Source organism: Columba livia, chromosome 3 (assembly GCF_036013475.1).
Source record: "Columba livia isolate bColLiv1 breed racing homer chromosome 3, bColLiv1.pat.W.v2, whole genome shotgun sequence".
NCBI lineage: Eukaryota > Metazoa > Chordata > Aves > Columbiformes > Columbidae > Columba > Columba livia.
Window position 1 is genome coordinate 100,786,038 of NC_088604.1, and position 24,122 is coordinate 100,810,159.

Here is a 24,122-nt window from a genome sequence, read left to right on the forward strand (position 1 = left end):
CATATACCATTCCGCTTCCCAGTCTGAGGAGACCTGAATTTTCCCACACTCCCCCTTAAATGGAAACACATTGTTCATCTTCATTTTATTTATTTATTTGGTTCAAAAAAGCCCCACAAGATACTGCTCTAACTTTGAAGTGCTGGCTCTACAATGGTTGGTTCCTTTTTGGAGCAATGGGGTTTTCCTAAAAGCCACTCTCAGCAAGATCCTTATCAAACTTAGCGGGACACAATGAACATTTCACAGCATGAAGAGGAAAGAAAAGGTCGATGAGGAGACAAACGCTCTATGTGAGGAGATAGCCAGGGTGCAGATGAGCTCCCCCAGCCTTGTAAACACAGATTATTTTCTGTCTAACCTGCAGTTTCTGAATGTTTCACTCGTTGAGTCAGCTCCAAGGTTTATTGAGAGGTGAAAATGGGGACCTGAGCGTTGTCTGGACAGCTTCCGTCTGAGACCCATAAACCTCACCCTGACCTGTCCAAATACCAAGAGCCCCACTGCCTGCAGCTGCCAGGGGTGACAATTAGGATGGTATTTGGGGGGAACACGTGCCTCTGCAAGCTGTCACGGGTGACTTTTCACAACAGGTTGCACTGGGACCAGTTTATTTCTCGAGCTGCAAAACCAGTGGGTGACCTGTGTGGTGACACAGGACTTTCCCGTGGCTCAGGGCGTAGGGGAGAAAAAAGGGGCCAAGGAAACCTCCCAGGGGATTCCCGCTGCCAAACCTTGTAGTGAAGGGGCACCTTCTTCTCCTACAGCCCACCCAAAACCTCTCCTGTGTCAGATGAGTGCTAAAGGAAGCTCTGAGCAGGGACAGCCTGAGGTCAACTTCAGACCTGACGTCTCCTAAAAATGCCAGTGCCACTGGGTAGCTGATCTGGGAAATGAGCAATCATGCTAAGGGGTCATCTCAGCCTAGCACCTGCCAAATTTGAACTGAACCCCCAGCTCAGCTCCACGAGAGCCTCCATGGGGGCAGGCACTGGGGGGGTGGCCGATGCACTGGGTCTGGGTAGGGGGTAGGCTGCTGGCTTTGCTGGGGGCAATCACTGCTTTGCTCTGGCTGAGTCAGAGCAGCTCTGGGCAGGCGGGTGGCAGCTTTGTGTGGAGGAAACATGTCAGCTGGCATCTGCCATGGGTTTTTTCCTTTTATCTTAATTGTATTTTTAGTTATTTGTCAGATGGTTTTGAGCCAAGGCTATGCAATCCATCAATGTTTGTTGATTAAAATAGAAGTAAACACTAGGTTAATATAAACAAAGGAGCGCTCTGGTTTATTGCCCAGGGATAATGCTGGCATTGTTGTATGGATCCTCATCTGAAGGCTTTGAAGATCTCTTGCTCTATTTATTTTTCTAAAGATGGGTAACTTTGTTCTATTTGCTCAGCTTCTTACCAGCTTGAATAGAAAAGGGATAAAGTGCAGTAAAGGTGGGTCTGGCTCCAAAGGAGCCTGGAGGGAAAATGTGGTTTTGGATTCTGATCTCATCCAAAAAGTGTCCTGCATTTCAGTACCCTTAGATAACTTACAAGTTGGAAATGCCAAGGAACTGGAAACTTTTGCTGCAAAGTCCATTCTGCTTTCATTAATAATTATTTTAAGATGGCATTCACAGAACAAAACAGTACTATATGGAGCAGAAAGAGACCCATGGGGAATTCGGTGCTGAGCAAGAGTTCAGCCAACTGCCCCCACTCTCAGGCTGGCTGTTGAGGATTAGCATCCTGAGGTGTGGGTGAGGTGACGGTGAGGGACATGATGAAGGGGAGAAAGCAGAGTCACCCTCCGAACATCAAGAGCCACAGCAGAGCCTGGCCACTGCGGGAGACAGCCAGTGGTGGGACGGGCAGGACTGTGCTCCCAGGGCCATGGAGGGGCTGAGCCTTACTCAGAAGACCCCCAGCATGTACCAAGGCAAAGTCTGGGACGCACATGTCCTCCTAATTTCTTCGAGTGGTAGAGATGTTTGCTTGGCCCCATATTACAGATGGAAAAAACAAGCCACAGAACATGAAGATGCACATTTTATTGACAAGCGTGGGTCCTGACTTCTTCATTTGGACCTGACCTGGTGTCATCCCTCACCTTGTTTTCCTGGAGGCTGCTGCCTGTGCCTGTAAACTGCTTCTGTGAGTCCTGTAGATCATTACAAATAGTATCAGATTTATCACTTCTGTACGTAACGCACCAATCCTGGCAGCACGTTTTGAAAGCACAACAGCAACAAGAAGCATATGTTCTGAGAGTCAAGTTAGTGAGATTTTTTTTTTTCTGCCAAGGACAATAATTTCTTTTCCTTTTTTTTTTTTTTTTTTTTTCAAAATAAACATCACTCTGGAATGTGCTGCAGCAAATGGCTTGGGCTCTATTATATTTCATGCAGCTCTCTAAACAATTTTCAACCCTGCTGGCCTGGTGTCAAACAGAAGGCAACCAACAATAGCAAAATCCCATTAAAGCTGAGAAGGTTCCTTCCTGAGGTGAACACGGCCAGAAATAGTAATCTTGGCTCTCTTTTCAATTTGGCATTGGGGACTAATAATGCCTGTTCTCCTAATGGAAATTATCTAATTTCATCCAAGTGCAGCTCCAGAGAGAGCTGGGCTGACGCACAAACAGTCAATATAACAACATTCTTCTTGAAGAGCTGAACAATGGGGCTTTGGTGGGACCGTGATTAACAACGTCAAACTAAGAACAAACAGAAGGTGTAAAAATAGGCATCTGAGGAGTTGACACAACGGACTATTTTTCATCTGTAAGGCCAGAGGAGAATAGCTTGTTAAATTGTATGCTTGGAGCACTTCATCAGATGTTGTGTGGAAGGACAAAAAAGAAAAAAAATCTCATTTCCCATCTGGGTCTGAATGTACTAAGGAACTGCACATGCCTTATTAATATAAATCACGCCAGGAGTATAATTCCCATTAGCATTTAAGAACCATTTTTCAATGAAATACTCTTGCACCAGGAACACCTAACGGGAAATAATGATGTTTGCTTCATTTGAAGAAAATAGTAAAATACAGTGTGGAGATGGAGAAGGTACAGAGCCGTTTCTTCTCTCCAGTGCTGTGGGGTTTTGTGGCTTTTGTAAGATATCCCCTTCCCAGCCCAGCAAGGCTGTATCCAGCTGTGGTGCGGAGGCTCCTAGAGGTGGTAGGGAGCAGGGCTGGAGGCAAAGGGCTGCTCCAGAAATTGGAGCATCCCTATGGCCCCAGGCAAAGTGCTGCTGCCCCTTTTCCTGCAGACCCCCCTGGCTGGGTGAGGGAAGGGGTCCAACCTCCCTCCAGCCGCCCCTGCTTCCTTCCCAAAGCAGCCTCAAATTTGGAGAGTACTGGGATGGCTTTGGGATACCTCCACCCCCTTACCCACATGATCCAACCTCACCCTGGAACTCCTTGTTGTCAACCTAAAAATAGCACTCCCCCAAAACAAATCTCAGCCCTGGACATTATTTATCACATCTCAAGAAAAAGCATCACTCCTTACATTCCCCTTTAATGCTGAAGCCACAAATAGACTGAAAATGTGCCCGATACATTAAAGAGCAGAAGCGTTAGAGGGAAGGTGGAACCACCACATAGCTCATCAGCTCTGATGCTTCGCCTGTTCTTCCCAGGGCTCTGGCACTTGGCTTTGCTGCTTTGGTATTTGTTCTGTAAGGACCCGCATGTGCCCCGGGCAAAGGCTCCCCCCCACGTTTGTGCAGCCGAATGCTGGCACCTAGACCTCAGCAGCACATTGGTTTGGCACTGAGGGTTTCCTTCTTCTTCCCCAGATTGAGCACCACAGCTCCCTTCTAGTTCTTAATGAAAGGAAGGTCTAGCCTTGAAACATTTGAGAAAATTTCCACCTCTCATTAAGCAGGTATTTTTTTTAATAATTTTTATGAAATTTGGAGTAGCTGTTTACTCACTGTTATTTCTAGAGCATGAGAAGGGAGATCCATGTTTTCATAAAATCCCTAGATGGGCACTGCGGTGATGGGATTTTGCATGGGACACAACACAGTTAACTCCACATTGTGGCTGATAGCATCCAGGAATGACCTCGTTCCCCCTCACTCACCCCAACCTCCTAACAACAGTAAAACTGGTGAAACCTATGGAAATTGCTAGTAATGAGAGAAAAGTGCACCAGAAGTAATACAACACCACGTTACCCTCAGCCTCAGCTTTCACACCCGCTTAGTCCCCAACTCTCCTAGCAACCATCACCTTTCTCCATGCGAAAGTCCAGGTCCCCCCTCCACAACCCCAGCCCTGCTTCCTGCAGCCCAGCTCCAGGCTTGGCCCCCTCCCTGCATCAGCCAACCCCTTTTTCACCCTCCCTTTTGCCGCTGGTACTTTCGAAAGACACTGATGTGCTAGAGAGAGTTCAGAGAAGGACAACAAAACTGGTGGAGGGTCTGGAGAACAAGTCTGATGAGGATCAGCTGAGGGAACTGGGGCTGTTCAGGCTGGAGAAAAGGAGGCTGAGGGGAGACCTTATCACTGTCTACAACTACCTGAAAGGAGGGTGTAGCATGGAGGGTGTTGGTCTCTTCTCTCAAGTAGCAAGTGATAGGACAAGAGGAAATGGCCTCAAGTTGTGTCATGACAGGTCCAGATTGGATATTAGGAAAAATTTTCTTCATGGAAAGGGTTGTGAAGCTGCCCAGGGAGGTGGTTGAGTCACAATCCCTGGAGGTGTTTTAAAGATCTATAGATAAGATTCTTAGGGACATGGTTTAGTGCCATAGTTAGGTTAATGGTTGAGCCCCATGATCTTCAGAGTCTCTACCAACCAAAATGATTCTAAGAAACTGGGTAGGATTCCTCTTGCAGATCTCAAAACACCCCAGATGTGAGGCAGACTCTGGGCAATGAACATTTGTTATCTCCAGGCTTTCTCAGGCAGCAGCATCCCATAGAAATGAAGGCAGCATGGCACAATGGTGAGCCTGTGCTGCCTGCCTGTGGCCAGTGCTGCACCTGGGTCTGCTTGAGATTTGAGCCATGTTCAGCGTCTGACGGGTGCCCAAAGCACCCATGGGGGTCCAAGCAGAGGAAATCTGGGAAAGCTTTGGAGTACAGAAGGGAAAAGCCTTGTGGCTGACCTCATCCTCAGCAGTTCCAGTGGTGATGCACCAAGACTCAACTTGACCCAGGAGGGTTGTTGTTATTGTGGATTTTATTGTTAGCTTGTGCTAGAGGGTGCTGCTCCATCAGTATTTGGAAAGGTCGCAGTAATGAGACAGTCTTTGCTGTCTTTATTCCTTGCAAAGTTAGGCTGAGACTTGAAATGTGTTGAGATTCGTATTACTGTTCAGCATGGCCTCAAAATGAAACAAATTGCTTAGCTGGGAAAAAGAGAATGTCTTGGCTTAGAAAAGAGTTTATACATCTGGGGGCAAGGGTAAACATTGGGGTTAGACATAGTGACAAATGAAAGAAAAAACAGGTCAGCATTGCTTTTTTTCTCTCTGTTTCACAATTTGGGGATGAATGGATGCTGCAAGGAACTAACTGAGAAATTAGAAGGAAAAAAGTAAGGACAGTGAATGCAGGCATGGGAGATAAAGAACCTTTGGAATTCACTACTGCAGGACAGATAATCAAAATCTTATGATAAAGTTTTCTAGAAGAAATAAAAGCAAAATACATTTTATGACCGTTACAGTCTTTTGGCTAAGATAAGGGTAACCAGACCCCAGGCACCGAGATATAAAATGATGTGTTAGAGGTATCAGTAGGAAATGACTTCCCCTGTGTGCTGCGTTGCTCTGCTGATTGCACCTCCTCTGTTTTTGTTTCCATTTGCCGGAGGTGCAGAGGAGCGGCTATTGCTGTAGGCAGCATCCCAGACCCGCGGCTGGGAAGGGGATACCTTACGGCATGCTGCTCCCTTCCAAGAGCATCTCCCCACCTTCCTGGGTGTTTCACATGGAGGGGACCTGGGTCTGCCAAGACCTGGTGGAGCCTGGCATAGGGAAGCCCTGAGCTGCCCACGGAGCTGAGCAGTGAGTGACGGTGGGACTGTGTTTAGGGCAGATTCAGTTCCAATGAGAGAAGCAGGTCCCGAGGGTGCTCCATACATGCTATATAATCTGGCATGCACACTTATTGGACTGTAAAACTTCCCTGGCTGGCACTTCCATTTGGCATCCACCAGAAAGCATCTCCCTTGGGCAAAAGAGGGTTAAAATGGGAAATTTTTTTTATATATTTATTTTTTTAAGGGCTGTGATGGCATTATTCTGATGGGATTTTTTATATTCTAATAGAAAGGAAAGAGCTGTTTTTAAAGCCAGACTGATGTGTACCTACTACATTTAAGTCTGCTTAGAGCATGAAAGGAGGGTTGAAAGAAAAACAATAACTGTTCTCAAATCCAGATGAGTTTTACAGAGTAATTTTGTTCTAGAAGCTTGACTTTCTTCAAGGGTTGATTTTGCCTTTTATACAGCTGCATTCTGATGGCTTTATTTCCAACTTCCCCACATTTTTGACCACTGCTGGCAAGAAGGAGGAAACTGTTTCTTACTAAAACTTTTATTAGGCAGTTATTAGTGTTTCCGTCTTTGATATAGAATGGGTTTTCTGCACAGTGCCTTTAGCATACTGCTGCTGGAGGGGTGGTGGGCCTAAAGCATCAGCTTGGGTTTATGGAAATAGAGGGGGTTGCTCTGACAAAATCACAGAGGCGATGATCCACTATGGGAATAAAAAATTCCCCATTCAGTTTCCATCTCTACCTACACCTACATATGGAATTTGAACTGAGACATCTTGAGCCTGTCCTCAACAGCAGCAGTTTGCCTCAGTTAAAGAGCTTCTCCTTTGGGTCTCAGCTGAAAATAGGTGTAATTATACTCTCCTATCAGATTTAGGAAATACCCACGAATGATCCTTCTGTTCTGAGAGTCGGATCACCTTCATTTTATGCAATGATACTGTTTTTAATCACTGTGCACTGTGCAAACTAGATCCAGCATGTGCATGCAAATGCTTCCCTCATCGGGGGCAGCTGCACATTGGAGTGGGAGGTCAGCACTTCTGCATATCACGTCACCTTTAATCAGCCACCGAGTGGTTAATTGCAGGCCAGCTCTCCGCAGACCTCTCTGTTGGTGTGACCTGGAAAATCACAACTAGCTCATGATAACTCCCTCTGCAAGCAGATTACAGTCCAAACGCGGTGTAAAGGTGGAGTAACTCATGAAATCAGTGATGCTGGTGGAATTGAAAGCAAACTCAGGGTCTTTCCATGCAAGAAGAATTCATTTTAGACTGCAGGAAGCAACTCCAAGAGGCAGCACATAAATTAACGGGTGACCTGGTGACTGGTTAGAGCACACTAGAAGAGGGTCATAGTGGTTCTGCCACCTCCCCCCCCCCAATGTGTGCTTTCCCCAGCTTCCTCACCCTGGTTAGCCACACAATAAAGAAGTTACTTTGGGGAACTATGGCAGAAAAAAAACAAAAACAAAAACAAAAAACAAAACAAAACAAAAAATCTTTTCTTGCTGGCAGAGTTAATTTTCTACAGTTTGACATCCCTGGGGATGGGAATTAGGCAGGCAGGGATGGAGCAAATGTGGGAGATTGGCACTCAATTTCCAGCAGCTAAACCCTTACGGAGTTGCAGGCTCACAGTGCCCAGCTCCAGGCACAGCACCAGATGCCTAAAAATGGGCTTCATGAAAGCCAACACAGTGGGCAGGACCCGCCTGCTCTAACCCGCAGGAAACCCTGAGGAAGGGACCGTCCTGACCCTGCTGCTCCTCAGAATGCAGCCTCCTTTCCCAGAGCTGCAGAGAGGCGCTTCTTTCCAGCTGCTATTTATTACTCTAATCCTTCTTTAAGATTTATGTATCTGCAGCTTTTCATGTGAAAAAAAAAGATGCAGTGCTGTCCCACATCCCGGATCTCTGAGCCAGGCACTCAGGGACAGAGAGGAATAAGTGTTTTCAGGTTCCCCCTCTGTCTGAAGGGATTCGAGGGACTACACAGCATTCGGGAGAATGCAAAAATTCTCTTCATTTGAAAGACCTCAGCTTCACATGATCCAATGTATTTCATTAAACCAGCAGTTGAAAGAAAGACAGTGCAAATGTGCAAGTGTGAGAACAGGTCTCCAGCTCAGTGGCCAGCATGTTGTCCCTGGAGCTGGGAGCCTCGGGTTTGATCTGCTCTAACATGTGGACCTGTGCTGTGGGACCTATGGAATTTTCAAACAATTGTAATTGGTATTTCAGAGAGATTTTCCATCAGAGTAATTTCGGCATGCTCTGTGGACTCAATTCCCATTGAGGATACCTGCTTGTCCACGCTGAGGCCTCTCAATGATGCAAAGCTGCAAGTGACCAGGGTTAAGTGATTCCCCCACACCATAACCCAACTTAAAACCCAGCTACTGCAAATGCACCCACAGGAGACTTGAAATCCTGTCCTAGTGCATGGAAACCCAGATCCTGCCCGTTTTCTGGCACCTTGCACTCACACTCAACAGATGGCATAACATTAGTAGCTACTTACTGACACAGGTATTCAACTAAACAGCACATGAAACGATAGACGGGAAATGTCAAGGAGTTGAACAGCTCAGTCACTTAATTCACGTGTGGTTCTGTGCAATTCCTGCCCAGAGTGCCTTGGCTTCTCTTGAGCTTCTCTTGAGATAACAAACTGTTGACCAGCTGAGGGAAGTCCAACCAGCCTTGCGGCACACACCTGTGGGCTGCCTCCAGCTGCGGATCCCCGGGGTGGGGGATCGGTCTGTGGTCAGATTTGACGGCCCAGCTGCCCCATTTTACCCGGGGCAGCGCTGGGGGAGCACCAGCACCAGCCGACAGAAACGCCCCCCGGCAATCTGCACAAGGCTCCTGCCCACCCTGCAACCACGAGCTTTGCGCTATGTTGTGGGGAGGCAGGCTTGGCTCCCCAAATCTGCTTGCTCCTTGCTCGCAGAGACCCGGGAGCGGAGGAGTTTGGAGGGGAGAGCCTCCTTTAGTGAGCGCCTTGCGTGAGGGGGTTCCGCGCTCGGCCCCGGCCCGCTCGGCAGATGGCGACAGAGAACGGGCTTTGTGTCCGGACTGGGCCGGGCCGGGCCCGCGGGCGCCGAGCGCTGCGCAGCGCCGGCCGCGGGCAGGACGGCTCGGCGGGATCTTTGGGGCGACGGCAGCCATCCTGGTAACGCTGCCCGAGGAAACCGTCAACGAAGTTTAAATGATTATTTTTAAAAGTGTTCCTAGAGAGCGAGTAGGATTTTAAAACTATTCGTCTTTATTTCTAGATATTACAAACCTATGTCTCTATATACAGATATAGGTATAAACAGAACGACATATATAAGCCTAAAAGCCAACGGGCAAGGCACCCAGCGCCCGGTCGCGCTGGCCGTGGGCGGAGGAGGAGAGTCGAGAGGCCGCTCCGGCAGCATCCCGGGCAGGTTCGGGGGTGCGGACCAGGCTCCATCGCCCCGGGGAGAGAACGGCTGGGACCCCGAGCGCTGCTTGCGGCGGTGGCGGAGGCCCCGAACCCCTAAGCGGGGGCTGCGAGGCGAAGGAACGGCCCGTCTCCGGGACGGGCACCGCTCGGGGCTCGCTGCCGGCCGGGCTGCGGGGGACGGCGGCCGGGGGGCTCTGGCTACGAGCTGTCGGCCGCGGCTCGGCGCGTGGACGGGGGGGGCTCGAAAGGGCAGGGATAGCCAAAAGAGCTGTCTGTCTTCCCCGTGGGGCCCGGCCTTTCCGGGATGCTCCCGGCCCGCTGCCCACGAGTGGGGACAGGGAGCAGAAGCCCCTCGGATTTAGCCCTTCGATTTTCCCCTCGGAAGAACTCGAATAATATTTTTTTCCACCTCTTCTGTCGGCATCGGGGAAAAAAAAAAAAAGTCCTTTGAGACACCATTCCTCAAAAAAAAAGCATCTCTCCTGCCTGCTCAGTTCATTCGCCTCCTTCTCGAGTCCCTCGGAAAGCAAGATTAAAGGGGAAAGTCGCAGCTGTATATTTATGTTTTCATTGCTAGAAGGGAATTGATTTCCTTGCATTTATTTTTGTAGTTGCAATACACAAGGGCGGATTTGCGTCACTAAAGCAACTTGCTGGTCGAGATAAAGTTGCACAAATATTGAAAAGGGAAGTGCTCGCGCTCATTATGAAGTTTTTCTCCGGAAGAAATAAGGATTTCTGCTGTATCCTAAAATACTAAAGCCGCTTCTATTTTGGGACAAATCTCGCAGGCATATCCGCTCATTTAGTCCGAGTTGGAACCTCTCAAAAAACAGGAGATGACCTGGACTGCAGCGAGCCCCGGGTTTCCTGCAGCCTTCTCCCTCCTTGCGCGGAGAGGAGGGGCTGCCGCCTCCCCCGGCCAGCGCGGCCGCGCAGCCTTTCTCCTCCGGGGAGGAAGGTGCGCGGGCAGGGGAAGGCCTGAGGAGGCCTTTGAGGAGAGGGGACAGCCCTGTCCCCCGGGAGAGGGAGCGGCCTGGGGAGACAGGCAGGTGCTCCTGGTTTCGTCCGCGGAGGATGCGCGGGGGCGCAGCGCTGCCAAGCCGGGCGCGGAGCGGGTGGGCCGGGGCAAGGTGCCTGCCCCCGCGGCTCGGGCTCCCCAGCTCCTTCGCCCTTCCGAGACCCAGCCCGGGGGTCAAGTGCTTTAGTGCGACGCCTTTAGTGCTTCCTTTCGGGTTGAGTCCCCGCGGGATGACAGCGCGGAAGGAGCGCTTCCCTGCGCGCCGGATCGCGGAACCAGAGGTTCCTGGGCACCAGCAGGGCCGAGGGCGGCGGAGCCGCAGCTGTACCCCGTGTCGGGGCTGCAGGGAGTCCCCGCAAACAGGCTCTTCCCTCCGAGGCTGTTCATCGCAGCTCCTAATATAAAGCTCCTAAAAATAAAGAAAAACACCGTGGTGGTTTGGTTTATTTTTCCCCTGACAGCCTGGCGAGCAGCCTCGGGGTCGTACAACAACGGTATCGCTATCCGTGGCAATTACGGTAATAATTTTAGGAAGGGGTTCGCAGCTGGGAGGTAGTGGTCAGAGCAGACTTCGTTGCCCTTCCTTCAGTCGGGCTGATGGCGCGGCTCTGCCCGGCGGTGGAAACGCAACTGAAACTGGAGTCGTTCGATCCGATTTGAGAGCAAGAGGCTGGGGGTCGGGTCATCTGCGCGGGGGGAATAAAGGGTGGGAGAGGAGATGCGGCGAAAGGGGGTTTCCGCTGTCGAAGTAGGAAAAGCTCAAATCTGATCAACCCTTTCTTTCGACGACTTTGGTTTTCGCACACATCTTGGCAAGCATGTCTTTTATTTTTTGGTTTCGTCTAGTTAATAAAAAGCAAACCAAACCAAACCAAAGCAGAGAGGTGCCTGTTTTTTCCTGGGCAACAGCTTCACCTTTACCTGTGCACTGGGTCAGCCTAAGCAACACGTTCACTCTTGCTTGCAGTTGGGTTCAACATTCACATAGAAGTTAAGTCCTATAGCTGGCGAAAGAAAGAGAGTTTTATTTTCTGGCGGTTCCCCCAAAAAACTTCAGAATTTGGGCAGTTATTTGAAAAAAAAAATAATATTTTTTGGTAACAAAATCAAAGCAAATCTGCAATCGTCTGACACAGGAGCCTGCTGAAAAAAGGTAGCGACTGCTTTATGTGTGTGAAAACAAAAATTAATGTTTTTTTTCAGCGACAGATGCGGGCGATTGTGGATTTTAGAAGGAAGGCGGGAAAGCGCAAAAGACGCTTTAATAAATTCGTCTCTATATTATTGCACCGAATGTATCTTATGTTTGTATTAAATATATATATATATATATACATATATATATAATTCGGTTGTCAGAGGTTTGCGAAATTACGAACTAGTCTTTAAGGTTAAATTGGTGTGCAAGCAGACGGAGTCACCCGGCTGAAGAACAAGGCAAAAATCTTTAAAATTACATCGTTGACAAGATAGGATGAATTAATCGCTGCTAACGCAGGATCCAACATGTGCTGGGCCCAAAATACCACGAAGCTCCCTCACACAAATACATACATTGCGTGCATGAGCATAGACTTATTTTCTTTCAGACTATCCCAGGCTCATTTATCCAGGAATCACATTTTCTTGAACGTAATTTTCAAGAGGACAGACCTGCCTCCGATCGGGCAAGATTCTCCTGCGCGTTTCTTTCAAACGTTTGGTAATCACGCGGACAGGCGCAGCGCCCTTGCGCTGATTTTCTGTGGGGGGGCTGGAGGGGGAAGGGAATTCAAAGTTGAGGGCCGAATTTAAGGAGATGGGGGGGGGAGAAGCGGGTACTTTTTGGGGCAAACCGGCCCGAGTCGCTGGTACGAGTCGCCGCGCAGACAGCGCTCAACCGCGCGCTGTGGGCACGGTGTCCCGTACCCGCGCCCCGGCCCTGAGTGGGCGTGTCAGCGGGCGGTGCTGCCCGGCCCGACGGATCGTGGATTGGGCGCGGGGAGGGAGCAAGGGCTGCTCCGGAGCCGGGAGTGTCACTGCCAGAGAAAGTTTTGGGGAGGGGTGAATATTTTTTTTTCCCCAGTGCGAAGAAAGGGGGTTTGGTTTGAGTTTGTTTTGTTTGCGCCGCTCCTCTCCTCGTCCGCTCTCACTCTCAGTCTCGCCGTGGGTTTTCGGGAATTTTTCTTTCTTTTCTTTCTTTTTTTCCTTTTTTTTTCTTTTTTGGGTGGTTGGCTTCCCCCGCCTTGCCCCTCCGGCAAGTGCTCCGCCAGCCGCCTCTTGTCCCGGCCATCCCTCCCCATGCACCCGGGGCAGCGGGCAGCTCCGCGGCGCGCACCCGGGAGCTGAGCTGCGTCCCCTCCCCGAGCAGGATGTACACCGCCGGGCTGGCTCCTTTCTACGCCTCCAACTTCAGCCTGTGGTCAGCGGCGTATTGCTCAGCATCGGGGCCGGCAGCCGCCGGCTGCTTCCCTCTGGACGCCGCGGCGGCGAAGAAACCGTCTTTCTGCATCGCCGACATCCTCCACGCCGGCGGCGAGGCGGCGGGAGGACCCACCGACAGCCTGGCCGGAGCTCCCGGCACCGGGATGCCGGCGGCGTTGGGAGCCGTCCATCACGGCGGTCCCTTCCACGCCACCGCCTCGCCGCTCCGGCCCACGCCCGTCGTGGCCCCCGACACCCCCGCCACCGCCTTCCCGCCGCGCCTCTCGCCGCTCTCCGCCGCCTACCACTCCCACCACCACCGCCCCCCGCAGCACCGGTCCCCCGCGGCGGCGGCGGCAGCGGCGGCGGGCGGCGGAGGCGCCCCGGCCCCCGCCCGGCTGCCGGGCGGCCACACGCACGGCTCGGCGCCGGCGCCCGCCAGCAAGGACCTGAAATTCGGCATCGACCGCATTTTATCGGCGGAGTTTGACCCCAAAGTCAAGGAAGGCAACACGCTGAGAGGTATAAAAATTGGCTCGTCCGCTTTCCGTGCTAGCGCGCTTGCTACTCTTTTATTATTTTATATTATTTTTAGCGAATATACCCGCGATTTGAAAACTTTTCGATCTAGCCGATAAAAGAGTTATTTTTAAAAAAGAGTTCTAAATCAGAGTTTCTGATAGTGCTCCCTAAAATAGCCCACACCCCCGGCCCTGCGCACGGCAGCAGCCCGCGGCACAGGACTTGCGCCGCTGCGAAAAATAGCGATAGCGTAAAAATAGCGAACGAAGCGGTCTCCACTTCTCAAAGCGGGCCTAGGATTTTGCCTCAGATGGCAGAGCCCATTTTAAAGCCTTTCGCTGCAGCTCGTGTCCCCTCGCGGCGTGTGAACATCCTGATCAATGGAGTAAATATAGCAGAGGATGTCTGTTTGCCGGGTCACGGCCGCCTAACCCCAAGAGAGCCCCGCGGGGCGAGGAGGCGGCTGACGGGTTCCCCCTTCAGCCTCGCCGGCCGGGGACCCGCTCCTCCCTACCCCGTCCCTGTCGCCCGCAGCGTACCGGGGTGTCGGTTTCGACCGCGGTGTAACAGAGCTCTCCTTGTTCCTGTACTCACAGATCTGACCTCCTTATTAACTACCAGCCGCCAAACTGGGGTTCATCTCCCCAACTTGCAGCCTTCCGCCGGCCAGTTCTTCGCGTCTCTAGACCCCATTAACGAGGCCTCTGCTATTCTGGGTCCCTTAAACACAAACCCAAGGAGCTCAGTTCAGCACCAGTTTCAAGACACTTTTCCAGGTACATCTCGTCCCTCGTTGACCCTTTCGTGGCACAGGGCACTCCGTTCTGGAGCAGCACGCCCCCGGCCCCAGGCGCTCTCCTCCTGGAGGGACCCGCCAGGTGCTTTTGAAAGACCAGGGCGTATGTTTTGTAGCGAGGCTCAGATTTTGGGCGAAAGCCGGGCTGCGTTGGGGGAGGAAGAGCTGGCTAGGGCCTGACCCGGATGACCATCCCATCTAGTACAAAATAATACCTGGGCTGAGAGAGAAGGGGCGGGGAGGGGGGAGAGAAATAAATTCGGGTTTCAAATCTCTCCATCCTTGCCCGAGAAAGCACATGCTGACACGACACGTATCCATTCAGCAGGCAGGGGCCACGCTGGCCTGCACCTTCCCCGTACACCTCAGTCTAGTTGTTCTTTTGATCGATTTAAGGCTCTCTTTCAGGCATCGATATAAATAACGCCGTTTCCCTCTCTCTCCCCCCGCTTTTCTTCCCCCACCCTCTAGGCCCGTATGCAGTTTTAACCAAGGACACGCTGCCCCAGACGTACAAGAGGAAACGCTCCTGGTCCAGGGCTGTTTTCTCCAACCTGCAGAGGAAAGGTTTAGAAAAACGTTTCGAAATCCAAAAATATGTCACCAAACCGGACAGAAAGCAGCTGGCGGCGATGCTGGGGCTGACAGATGCTCAAGTAAGAACGACTTCGCTTTTATTTCGAAACTTACGTCCAGTTTAGAGGGATACCAGAGTCGGGGGGAAGGCGGTTGCGAAGCTTTTTCCCTTCCTTAATCTTTGGCGGGGCCGCCTGAGGAGTGGAACCTCTCCCCGAGCATCTCCTCTGCGCAGGTTCCGCGGCATTTCGCGGCCCGGCGCGGCGCTTTCGCCTTTGTTTTGGCCATTGCGGAGCAGGCCGAGCGGAGAGGCGAGCGAGGCCGGGGCAGATCACTAGCGTGCGCTTTATTCAGCTGCAACTCGCTGTAGGAGGCAGTTTAGGTCAGAGGAAGTAGAAGAGAACACACTATTTTTTATGTCTTTTTTTTTTCTCTAAATCTCTCACCGCGTTGTGAAATCCTTAGTTTTGGGGAAGTGAAAAGTCTTCTTCAAACGGAATCATTAAATGCCACTCTGTAATGATTCCACTATTGAGGGCCCGCAGCACGCAGAATTGTATAACGCCGTGGTTTCTTGAGCAAGATTTGGTTTCCTGGAAGAAGAAGTAGAAAGAGAGAGAAAAAAAAAAGGGGGGGGGAAGAGTGGAGGGGGAGTTTTTTATTCAAACACGCAAACGAGGGGAAGAAGAAAAAACAAATATAAAGACACCTTAGTCGCGTAAGGGTGTGGGCAGAGGGAAGTGAGGACGGCGTCTCCTGTTTCCCCCGCGCTGCCTGTCCCCGGTAAAGGCGTTGGGGCGGTGTAGTGCGCGGTGCGCGGTGGGGGCCGTGACGCCCGTCTAAGGGCGGCGCGGCCGCAGGTGAAGGTGTGGTTCCAGAACCGGCGGATGAAGTGGCGGCACTCCAAAGAGGCGCAGGCCCAGAAAGACAAGGAGCCGCAGCCAGAACCGGAGCCGGAGCCAGCGGCCCAGCGAGCCGGCGCGTCGCCCGCCACCGCCGCAGAGCCCGACCGCAGCCCCAGCCGCTCCGAGGGCGACAGCGACAGCAGTGACGCCGACTCCCTCGACATGGCCCCCAGCGACACAGAACGGACTGAGGACGCCGAGCGGAGCCTGCCTGCCGCCGGGCTCGGCAACTCCCCCGGCTGCACCGGCCTCCCTTCCCCGCCGCCGGCCGCCGCCGCCAGCCCCGAGCCGCGGAGCGGCCTATAGACGGTGTGGCCCCGCCGTTCCCGCGCCCGGGACCTGAGCGCTAATTTATCTCCCTTTCTCCGCCCCGGGAGCGCGGCAACGACGGCACGGAACCGGCATGGCACCGACACGGCACCGGCCGCTCCCACCCGCGGCCAGCGCCTGATCCGGACCCGGGCGAGGGGCCAAGGACGCGGGAGGAGCGGGGAGCCCCAGGGCGGCTGTGTGTGAGGCGGCCGCCTTTCCCTCCATGCTGCTCGCCCGAGAGCGGGATTTCTCTATTTTTTTCTTTTCTAAAATTTTATTTTATTCTCCGTCTCCCGCCCCTCGTCCTCTCCAGGAAAATCCAAGTGAAGGACTCCGAGAACGTGCTCCGAAATCCCTCCCCACTCCCCAAAAAATTTACAATGTGAAGTATTTTGCCAACGTGCAACGTGTTGCTTCGAATAATCCGGCCGAGAAATACTGCACTGACAAAAATCTATAAATATATATATATCTCTCCTGTAAATAAAATGTTTGCTATGATTTGTAACCACGTCATTCTGTTGACGAGGGCAGCGGGCTGGTGAGGCTGCCCCAGCATCCTTCTCCCCGTTCAAAGGCAGCCACTGTGACTCCTCGCCTTGAAAGCCTCCTCCGGCAGCCCTTTCCTCTTTTTAAAAAAAATTTTTCGTTGTCCTTTACCCCTTCCTTTTCTAATGGAGGAGATGACCGGATTTGATTACGCGAAATTGTGAGTCCTGTGAGAAAGTTGCCAATTACATTTGTAGATCCGCATGCGTGTACGTATATATGTGTATCATGTGAGGTGACTTCTGTTTTTTGATGGAAAGCGGGACTGGGCAGCCTGACTCCCCTCAACTCTCAGGTGCGTCTGGGGGTGCAGAGAGGTGAGAGGGTTTGCTTTGCTTTGGTGTCCCCCTGATTTGCCGTGTAACCTTTTCGCCAGACTCCCGAGGCGGGGTTGGAAGATAGTGCTCTGTGACGTCACGGCATGGCGGCGCGGCCCGGGGGGGGCTCTTTGTGACGTCAAGAAAGCGCTAAGCGCGGCCCGGATGCCGAGCGCAGGACCGCGCCGCGGCGGCGGGCGGGAGCGCGGAGCCCCGCGGGGCTGCGCTGGGCGGGCACGGCGGCCTCTCCTCCTCCCTCGGCGGGAGCTGCGGGGCTGGGTGCCCTCCCCGGTAGGGAGCGCTCGGAGCGCCTGGGGCGTGCGGCTCTGCCGGGGCTCCCTTGAGATCCAGGCCGGGATCCGCCGGGTCCACTCGGGTTCATCTTCGGCTTCGCTGTTCGCCGCAGTGCTCGGTGCTCCTCTCCTCCCGGGGCATGGGGGAGGACGGGGGACCGCTCCTCAGCCAATCGCCTTCTCCACCTTCCCTTCCCCAAGCAGCAAGGATTAAAGCGAAAGCTGCAGTGGTGAGGAGCCCATTTCCCTGCCCATTGGGAAGTGTGTTTTCTGAGAGTCCCTAACCGAAGCAATTATGTTTTCAAACACACCCGGGCTGGGGAAGGCCTCATCGTGCCCAGGGAGGATAAGACGAGGGCATGGGAGCGAAGCTGACCCCACTCCATGCTAGACCGATGGGCACTGAGCGTGTGACACTTTAGAAAGAAAGAGGAGACAAAGAAATAAAGCGAAGGATTAAAAAATTCCCGGTGTACTCCGGCGATGTGGAAGCGGGTAAGCTCCTGACTCTTGGCTGCTGCTTCTCTGGGGTCTCAAGAAAGATATCGTTCGGGGTTGTGGGTGTTTTCCGGGTAAGACACTCCCAGGGCCACCCCTGCTAGCAAGGAGACTCTGGCAGGAGCAAACACCTGAGGAAAGAAAAGGAAATGCCGGCAGCATCCCCACTCCACAAGCACTGGGGGAAGAGGATCTGCGGCAAATGGCAAGCCAAGAGGCCAGCTGCCTGGGTGAAGAGGGAACGAGTGAAATGGTAAATAAGGTATAAACGAGAGGGTAGAGGCTCCGCCGGAGTCACGACGGGCACTGAGATGTACAGGAGGAGCACGCACAAAACCTGCGCAGCGAACGCGCAGCGCCCGCGCAGGGCAGCGCGCCTGGGGCGCCCATCCTGTCCGAAACCTTCTGAGACAGGAACGCTCCGTGCCTTTAAGACACTGTCAGGGACGCAACGAGGGGTGCCACAGCTTTTCGGGGCGCGGAGCGGGCCCTGGAGCGCGCTCCCAGCCCCAGAAAGCGTCTGTTTCTATGGCCGCTGATGTGCTCATCGGTGAGGGGGTTGCCGTGGGGGATTATATCTTCCCATAAAGATAAATGGAAGCAGCGGGACAGATGTCCAGCAAAACATGACTGTTTCCGCTCCGATAAACCACGCCGGTGCGGCTCACGGACGCGTAGGAATTTGTTTGCCTCTTTCCTACAGACTAACCCGTGGGGGAAAGAGGGGTTTGAGGTGGCTCTTGGCAGATGAGAAAGGAAAAGCGCGTCGGGAAAGAGTTTCTCTTCCCTTGGATCAGAGGAATCTGCGCCTCCCTCAAGAGCAGGGCTGGCTGCGCAGGAGCAGGCTCCCCCCGCCCGGCCTCCCCAAATAACGGGAGAGCAATGCCCGCCTGGACCCCGGGTCGGGGAAAGAGCAGGGGCAGCACCTTTATGGCACCTTTTTAAGATAACGCGGCAAAATGAAAAAAAAAATAACACTCCTGGGACTCAGGCTGCGGAGAAAGATGCTCAAATCCGAATGTAGGAGCTGGGATAAAATTCCTTCGCCCTGCGCGTGATTGTGCCTCCCTGTCCCCCGCCTACAGGCTTTAGCTCGGGCTGCTGCTCTGGCCAAGCGATGGAGCCGGGAGGGTATTTTTTTTCATCTCCTCCAACGACAGGGAAAAAGAAAAGGAAAAAATCTCTCCCCCCGACTGCTCCCGTTGTACATGTAATGGAGCAGGCAGAGCAAACCCACGAAAACGAGTTTGGGGAAAGATACGTGGATGGAGGAATTTGTGTCCGTCTCGACAGGGAAGGGAGTTTGGCCGGTCCTGCGAGGCTGCGCTTACTGCTAAATTTCTGCGGAAAATGTCGGGACAATGTCGTGACTGCAGGCAGCTCGATCGCCATTAATCGGCGAAATCGACCTGTCCGTAGCGCAATACAGCAGCCTGCCCAGAAAAGGTCCGACAACTCCTGGGGGTGCACCCTTTTTGTTTGATTTATCATCGCCTGATAACACGAAAGGATTTTGATACAGGTTATTTCTGAAGGCGAAACACCCGAGCCTCCGGCTCTCCCGCCGATCCGGTTCTTGGACGGTCTTTAAACGGGGGCCGCAGATTTTCAGGAGGTCTCTTTACTCCCCTTAAATCCGCTGTGATTGTATTCAGATCTGTGCCAACCGATTCCAAATCCCCTTGGCTGCACCCACCCGCCGCAACGAGTCCGTGTTGACGCGGATCCTCCTGTCCGGCGGGGGCCGGAGTCCCCTCGAAGGGGCCGGGAGGGGCTTACCCGGGGCTGCTTGCGGTCGCCGGGGCCGAGAAACCGGAGCGATACACGGAGGAGAACAGAGGTTTCACTGTCTCTTTCCTGCGTGGCATGTGTGGGAAATAGGATTGATAACGGAGCGGGAGGCCTCTGCGTGTCACTCCGACATCCCAGACCCGACTGCGAGCATCCGCACCCGCAGAGATGCGCAGCCAGGCTGGTCAGATCCAGCTCCTGTCCGGGCAGCAGCTTACCAATAACCCACACCTTCCCCTGAGCACTGCATTAAAAAGCCAAACGACATCCTTTTCTGATTTCTTACCAGAAATCTCCTATCTCCAAAGAGACTCGAGTCAGCCTCGGAAACAACAGCCACGTTAGAAGAAAAAAAAAAGGTCATAAAACAAAATAAGACTCAATATTTTAAGCAAGCGATTTACGGTGCAAAAAGGGCCGGGCGAGGAGCTGGCGTTGGGGTCTGTCGCTGCCCCGCCCGGCGCGGGGGGGTCCGTCGCGGTCCCCCCTGTACCCCTCGGCAGAGCCCCGCGGGCGCGGGGCCGGTGGTAGCGAAACCTGAGTTCGCCTCCCTCGTTAGTTGAGCGAGAGCGGCCCCGCTCCTTAGGAAAATATTTTTATTTTATTTTAATGTCGGGCTTAAGCTGATGTCTTAAAAAATAATTGTTTTCAGACCCCGTTTCGCTCGGCATCGCCGTTTCACACTCACAGGCACACACAGCTTTCCCTGCAGTTCATGCCTCGGGACTGCCTGGCGTCGGCAAGACAAACTGCAATCTCCGAAATGTCAACTTTTGCCACAATCTCGACTAAAAAAACCACCCCCTTCTTATTGCTGTTGAGCGCTCATCAGAAATAATGGCTGTTTACACAAAACCTTTATTCACTTTCTTAAATAAACACCAGCGAATTCAAATAAAGCAAAACCTCAGCTATAATTCAAGCACAACTTTTGCTGTGTGTATTCTCGGCTGCGGACCTGGAGAGACTCCTCGGAGAGAAATATGAAGTCTCCTTTCATAGTCCACATCCATTAGCTAAATATCCTAGCTCACCTCGGCTGAGTTTATACTACCCGAGCTTTCCTTTTTTCCTCTTTTTAATTTTTCCCCTTAGCTGAAGCGGAAATATTTCCTCCTTACTCCCTTGTCCCCTTTTACAGAGGTGAGGTCTGGATGCTTTTCTTTTAAAATAAATTTTGCAGGAGCCTCCTTCCTCCTCTTCTATAGCCCCGGCTCGGGCCGCGGCGGAGGCTGCCGGGCTCCGTGGCAATGAGCTGCCGCCGCAGCGGCACCTTCCGCAGCCCACACGGCCGAAGATGCTCGTAGCTCGGTGGGCTGAGGGAGCTCAGATGAAGGCAGACACGCGTTCTGGTGTGGGGGGATCGGTGAGCCCGGCGAGGAGATGCCAAGGTCCCGTTCATTCGAAAGAGCAGACTTAGAAATTGAATTTGCACAAACCCAGGTATCGGGGAGCGCCAGGTACCTGCGGGGGGAGGCGGCGGTCCCGCCTGGCCATTGCCCCATGGGGAAGGGACCCCGTCCCTCAGCTGCGTGGCGGGGGGATCTCTGCCCCCCTGCTCCCTTCACCTCCCCAGCTCCCAGGCCGGGACTCGCGGCCCCAGCCCTAATGAGATCCATTAAGCGTATTATTGATGTGGAGGTTTGCTGTGAGGTCCTGGCTGGAGGGAAGCGGAGCTCTGCTGCAGATACAGGCGCTCTGATCTGCACCACCTGGCTGAAACCAGAGAGCCGCCACTTCATTAATGGGTTTAGCCTTTGCTAATTGGTGTCTTTAGGAGCCTTGCCAAATTCTGCTCCGGGATCTTTGGAGGCAGATTTTGTTTTTCTTTCTGCCGGTGACATTCGTTGACGGCAATTAGAACCGATACCTCTTCTGCGCCGGTGGGTAGCCGGGCAGCCCCAAAGCCCCCGAAGGGGTGGTCTGTGCCGCCGCCCTGGCCACCTCCTTCCCCGCTGCTGCCTCCACCACCACCGCCATCATCATCATCAGAAATGGAAATGCCACAGGTAAACCTCGAAGTGAAGAGAGAACCGACCCTTCTCTCGTCCCGGTGATGGCTGCAGCAGGTGACACGTGTGGAAGTGGGGCGAGTAGCCCCCTTGTGCCCCACAGCTCCTCCCCGCAGAAAGCAAGCGCAGGGAACCGGGGCTACCCCTGCCCAGCGGGACAGCGGGGAAAGCGGCCGTCCCACGCCCTCCCCTCCCACCAGGCCGACCCCATCTCGGTGGCCTGCGGAGGGAGCCGAGGGAGCCGCAAGGGCAATGTCCGCGGCCGCAACAGCCCGGAGCCGCCGGGACTCTCCCCGGGCTGGAGCACCGGCGCCGCGGCCGAGCCCCTTTCGCCGCCCGCCCTCGGGGTCAGCTTCATCCTCGGCCCCGCGGGCCTGACCGTTTTTTCCGGGACTCGGACGGCCGTAGTTAATGAAATCCGCTCACCGCAAATCACAGAGCTCTGCCGTACGCTATAATCAAATTTCTGCTTGCCTTAAAAAACCCAGGCCACCCTCCTCCACCCCCGTTCTCCAGGCAAACCCCAAATCAAAGGTTTCCAGCCATCACACCCCTCCAGCTATGCCTGGTCCCAGGCCATCTCTCCCGGCCTTGGTTGCCGTCGCCTGTTCTCCCCCCACCGCACACAGCGATGACCAGTACCCTCCCTCGGCGGCCAAAAGAGGCGGCTGCCCGGGGCCACCCCTGACTGCCTAGCTGAGCCGGTGGGGTTACCCCAACCGCTTAGATCCAGGGCTGGGGGTGATGGGGATGCTGGAGGGGTTGAGGACGATGGAGGGGATGGGGATGCTGGTAATATGTCACCAGCCGTGTAAATCGACCATTCAGGGGTCAGAGACGGCTGATAGATGATATATTCCACCGAACGCGGATTTTTAGCCTCCTCACGGCACCGTTGTCATCTGGCTCTGCTGACCCACTCTCCGGGCCGTGCCCCGGTACCGACCCCGGGTGAGGCGAGAGCGCAGATGCCAAATTAAAGAGGCACTTTCTCTCCCGAATTTGCTGACTCGAGCGGCAGCCTGAAGCCGTTTCCCCTGGAAAAACGCCGCCTGCCACGGAGCCGCAGCCTCGCCGGGAGCGGGCTCTGCGCGGTGCCCGGGCAGAGAAGCAGCGGTGTGGGTTATCAGGAAGGCAGGAGGGGAAGGCTGGAGTCGGGGCTCTCCATTTCTCACTTTCTCCCTTTCTTCCCTTGGCTCAGACACTTTCTCCCTTAACTCTTCTGTGGGCTGCCTACAGGCGGGGGAGCCCTGCCGGCCCTGGCCGATTTCAGCCGGGCTACAGAGGGAGCTGACTCATGCGGGACCGGGACAGACCCCCACCGACCCCCAGCTCCACTGGGAGTCCCCAGCCTCAAGCCTGTGCCCAATCCCAACCCTGGAAAGCGGCAAGAAGGAAGATGAGATGCGGTCCTGAGCCGACCTTTCTACCCGAAAATGTGCCGGTACAATTGGCTTCATCATACTATATTTCCAAGGGCAGATCCTTATGTGGAGAGTTTGGCCCTAGTGGCCCTTTCCCCAGCCCCGGAGAGCCCCTTCCCCCCTCCACCCACTGATGTCTGTGGCCACAGCCGTGGCTGGTTGTCAGGCGGCGGGTGAGGAGAGGTCGGTCCCTGTTTTCTCCTCAAGCGAGCCCTGGGGACGTGTTCGGGGGCGATGGGTACTGCAACGCACCCCAGGCGAGTTGGGCTGTGGGGGGAGCGGCTCCACAGCACCGGCTGGATCGGGCATCTCTCTCCGACTACAGTAGACGTGTTTATTTGTGCGCTCACCCCTCCCCATAAATCCCATCATCTATAATCATTATCTACATGGAAACTTTTGCCCCCTGCAGCCCCCAGGACTCTTCCCCCCTCTAGTTAGCGGTGATGATTTTAAAAGCATGCGATGATCTAAGCCCTAATACTAATATTATGCATCATTTGGACAGGATAACCATGCCACCTTGTCAAACGCTGCCTCTTTACACAACCCATTTGCTGCATCGCAGAGTCATAACGGCCGTGATGGATGGGCCGGGGACCCCCCCGGCTCCCCCCTGACGCGGGGAGGAATGCGGGCGGGCGGAGCCCCCGCGCCCGCGGCCGGCCCGCACCCCGCCGGCGACAATTTATAGTCTGTATATATTTGCTGGCTCCAGATATCGGCAACGTAATGGATGGTTATGTTTTATGAATCCGAGGCTCGGATCTAGGGACTCGGGAGTCCCTTCCTTGTATGGTGCACTCCTGTCTCGCCCTTAATCCGCCCGGCAGGCAATAAACTTCCCGGCTAAATGCGCCGAGAGATAACAGCCAACTTTTATTGATTACAAGAAAATGCTCGAAACTAAATAAAGGGCTTTTATGAGGATCCCTGCGAAGAGCCTTTTCTCCGCAACCATTAAGCACAATATCGACGTTTTACTGTGTGTAAACTGTGAACGTGTTTAGCTATAAACGTTGAAGCGGGCGACGGGCGGATGAAAAGCGAAACGCACGGCGATTTTTGCCGAGAGGAGCCGGGCTCGGTGGTGCCGCCGCGCTACAAGCCTGGAGGGTGCCCGGCGACCCTCCAGGGTTTCTCTCGGTCCCTCTTTCTTCTTGCTTGGTAAAAGCATCGGTACGGGAATCCCTCCCAAACCTAAAAATAGAGAGCGCTGGGGAGTAGCAGCCGAGGTACTGAGCAGAGGAAGGGAGAGC

At 53.7% G+C, this 24,122-nt stretch overlaps 1 protein-coding gene across 2 annotated transcripts; it reads left to right on the forward strand.

The window, feature by feature from the left end:
- The first annotated feature begins 12,298 nt into the window (after positions 1-12,298).
- HLX (H2.0 like homeobox) lies at positions 12,299-16,732 on the forward strand. Of its 2 annotated transcripts, XM_065058533.1 has the most exons (4): positions 12,303-13,390; positions 13,987-14,166; positions 14,658-14,842; positions 15,623-16,732. In XM_065058533.1, the coding sequence occupies exons 1-4, from the start codon at positions 12,817-12,819 to the stop codon at positions 15,971-15,973; spliced, it is 1,290 nt and encodes a 429-aa protein (XP_064914605.1). In that variant the 5' UTR covers positions 12,303-12,816; the 3' UTR covers positions 15,974-16,732. The 2 variants fall into 2 exon arrangements, with proteins under 2 accessions (XP_064914606.1, XP_064914605.1); XM_065058534.1 differs by lacking the exon at positions 13,987-14,166 and having other exon boundaries at positions 12,299-13,390.
- The last annotated feature ends 7,390 nt before the right edge of the window (positions 16,733-24,122 follow it).

What these genes read in the sequence shown, in the direction of transcription:
- HLX (XM_065058533.1), top strand. Translation starts at nt 12,817, where the DNA reads ATGTACACCGCCGGGCTGGCTCCTTTCTACGCCTCCAACTTCAGCCTG. An exon ending in GGAAGGCAACACGCTGAGAG is followed by an intron (nt 13,391 to 13,986) that starts GTATAAAAATTG and finishes CTGTACTCACAG; the next exon opens with ATCTGACCTCCTTATTAACT. An exon ending in GTTTCAAGACACTTTTCCAG is followed by an intron (nt 14,167 to 14,657) that starts GTACATCTCGTC and finishes CCCACCCTCTAG; the next exon opens with GCCCGTATGCAGTTTTAACC.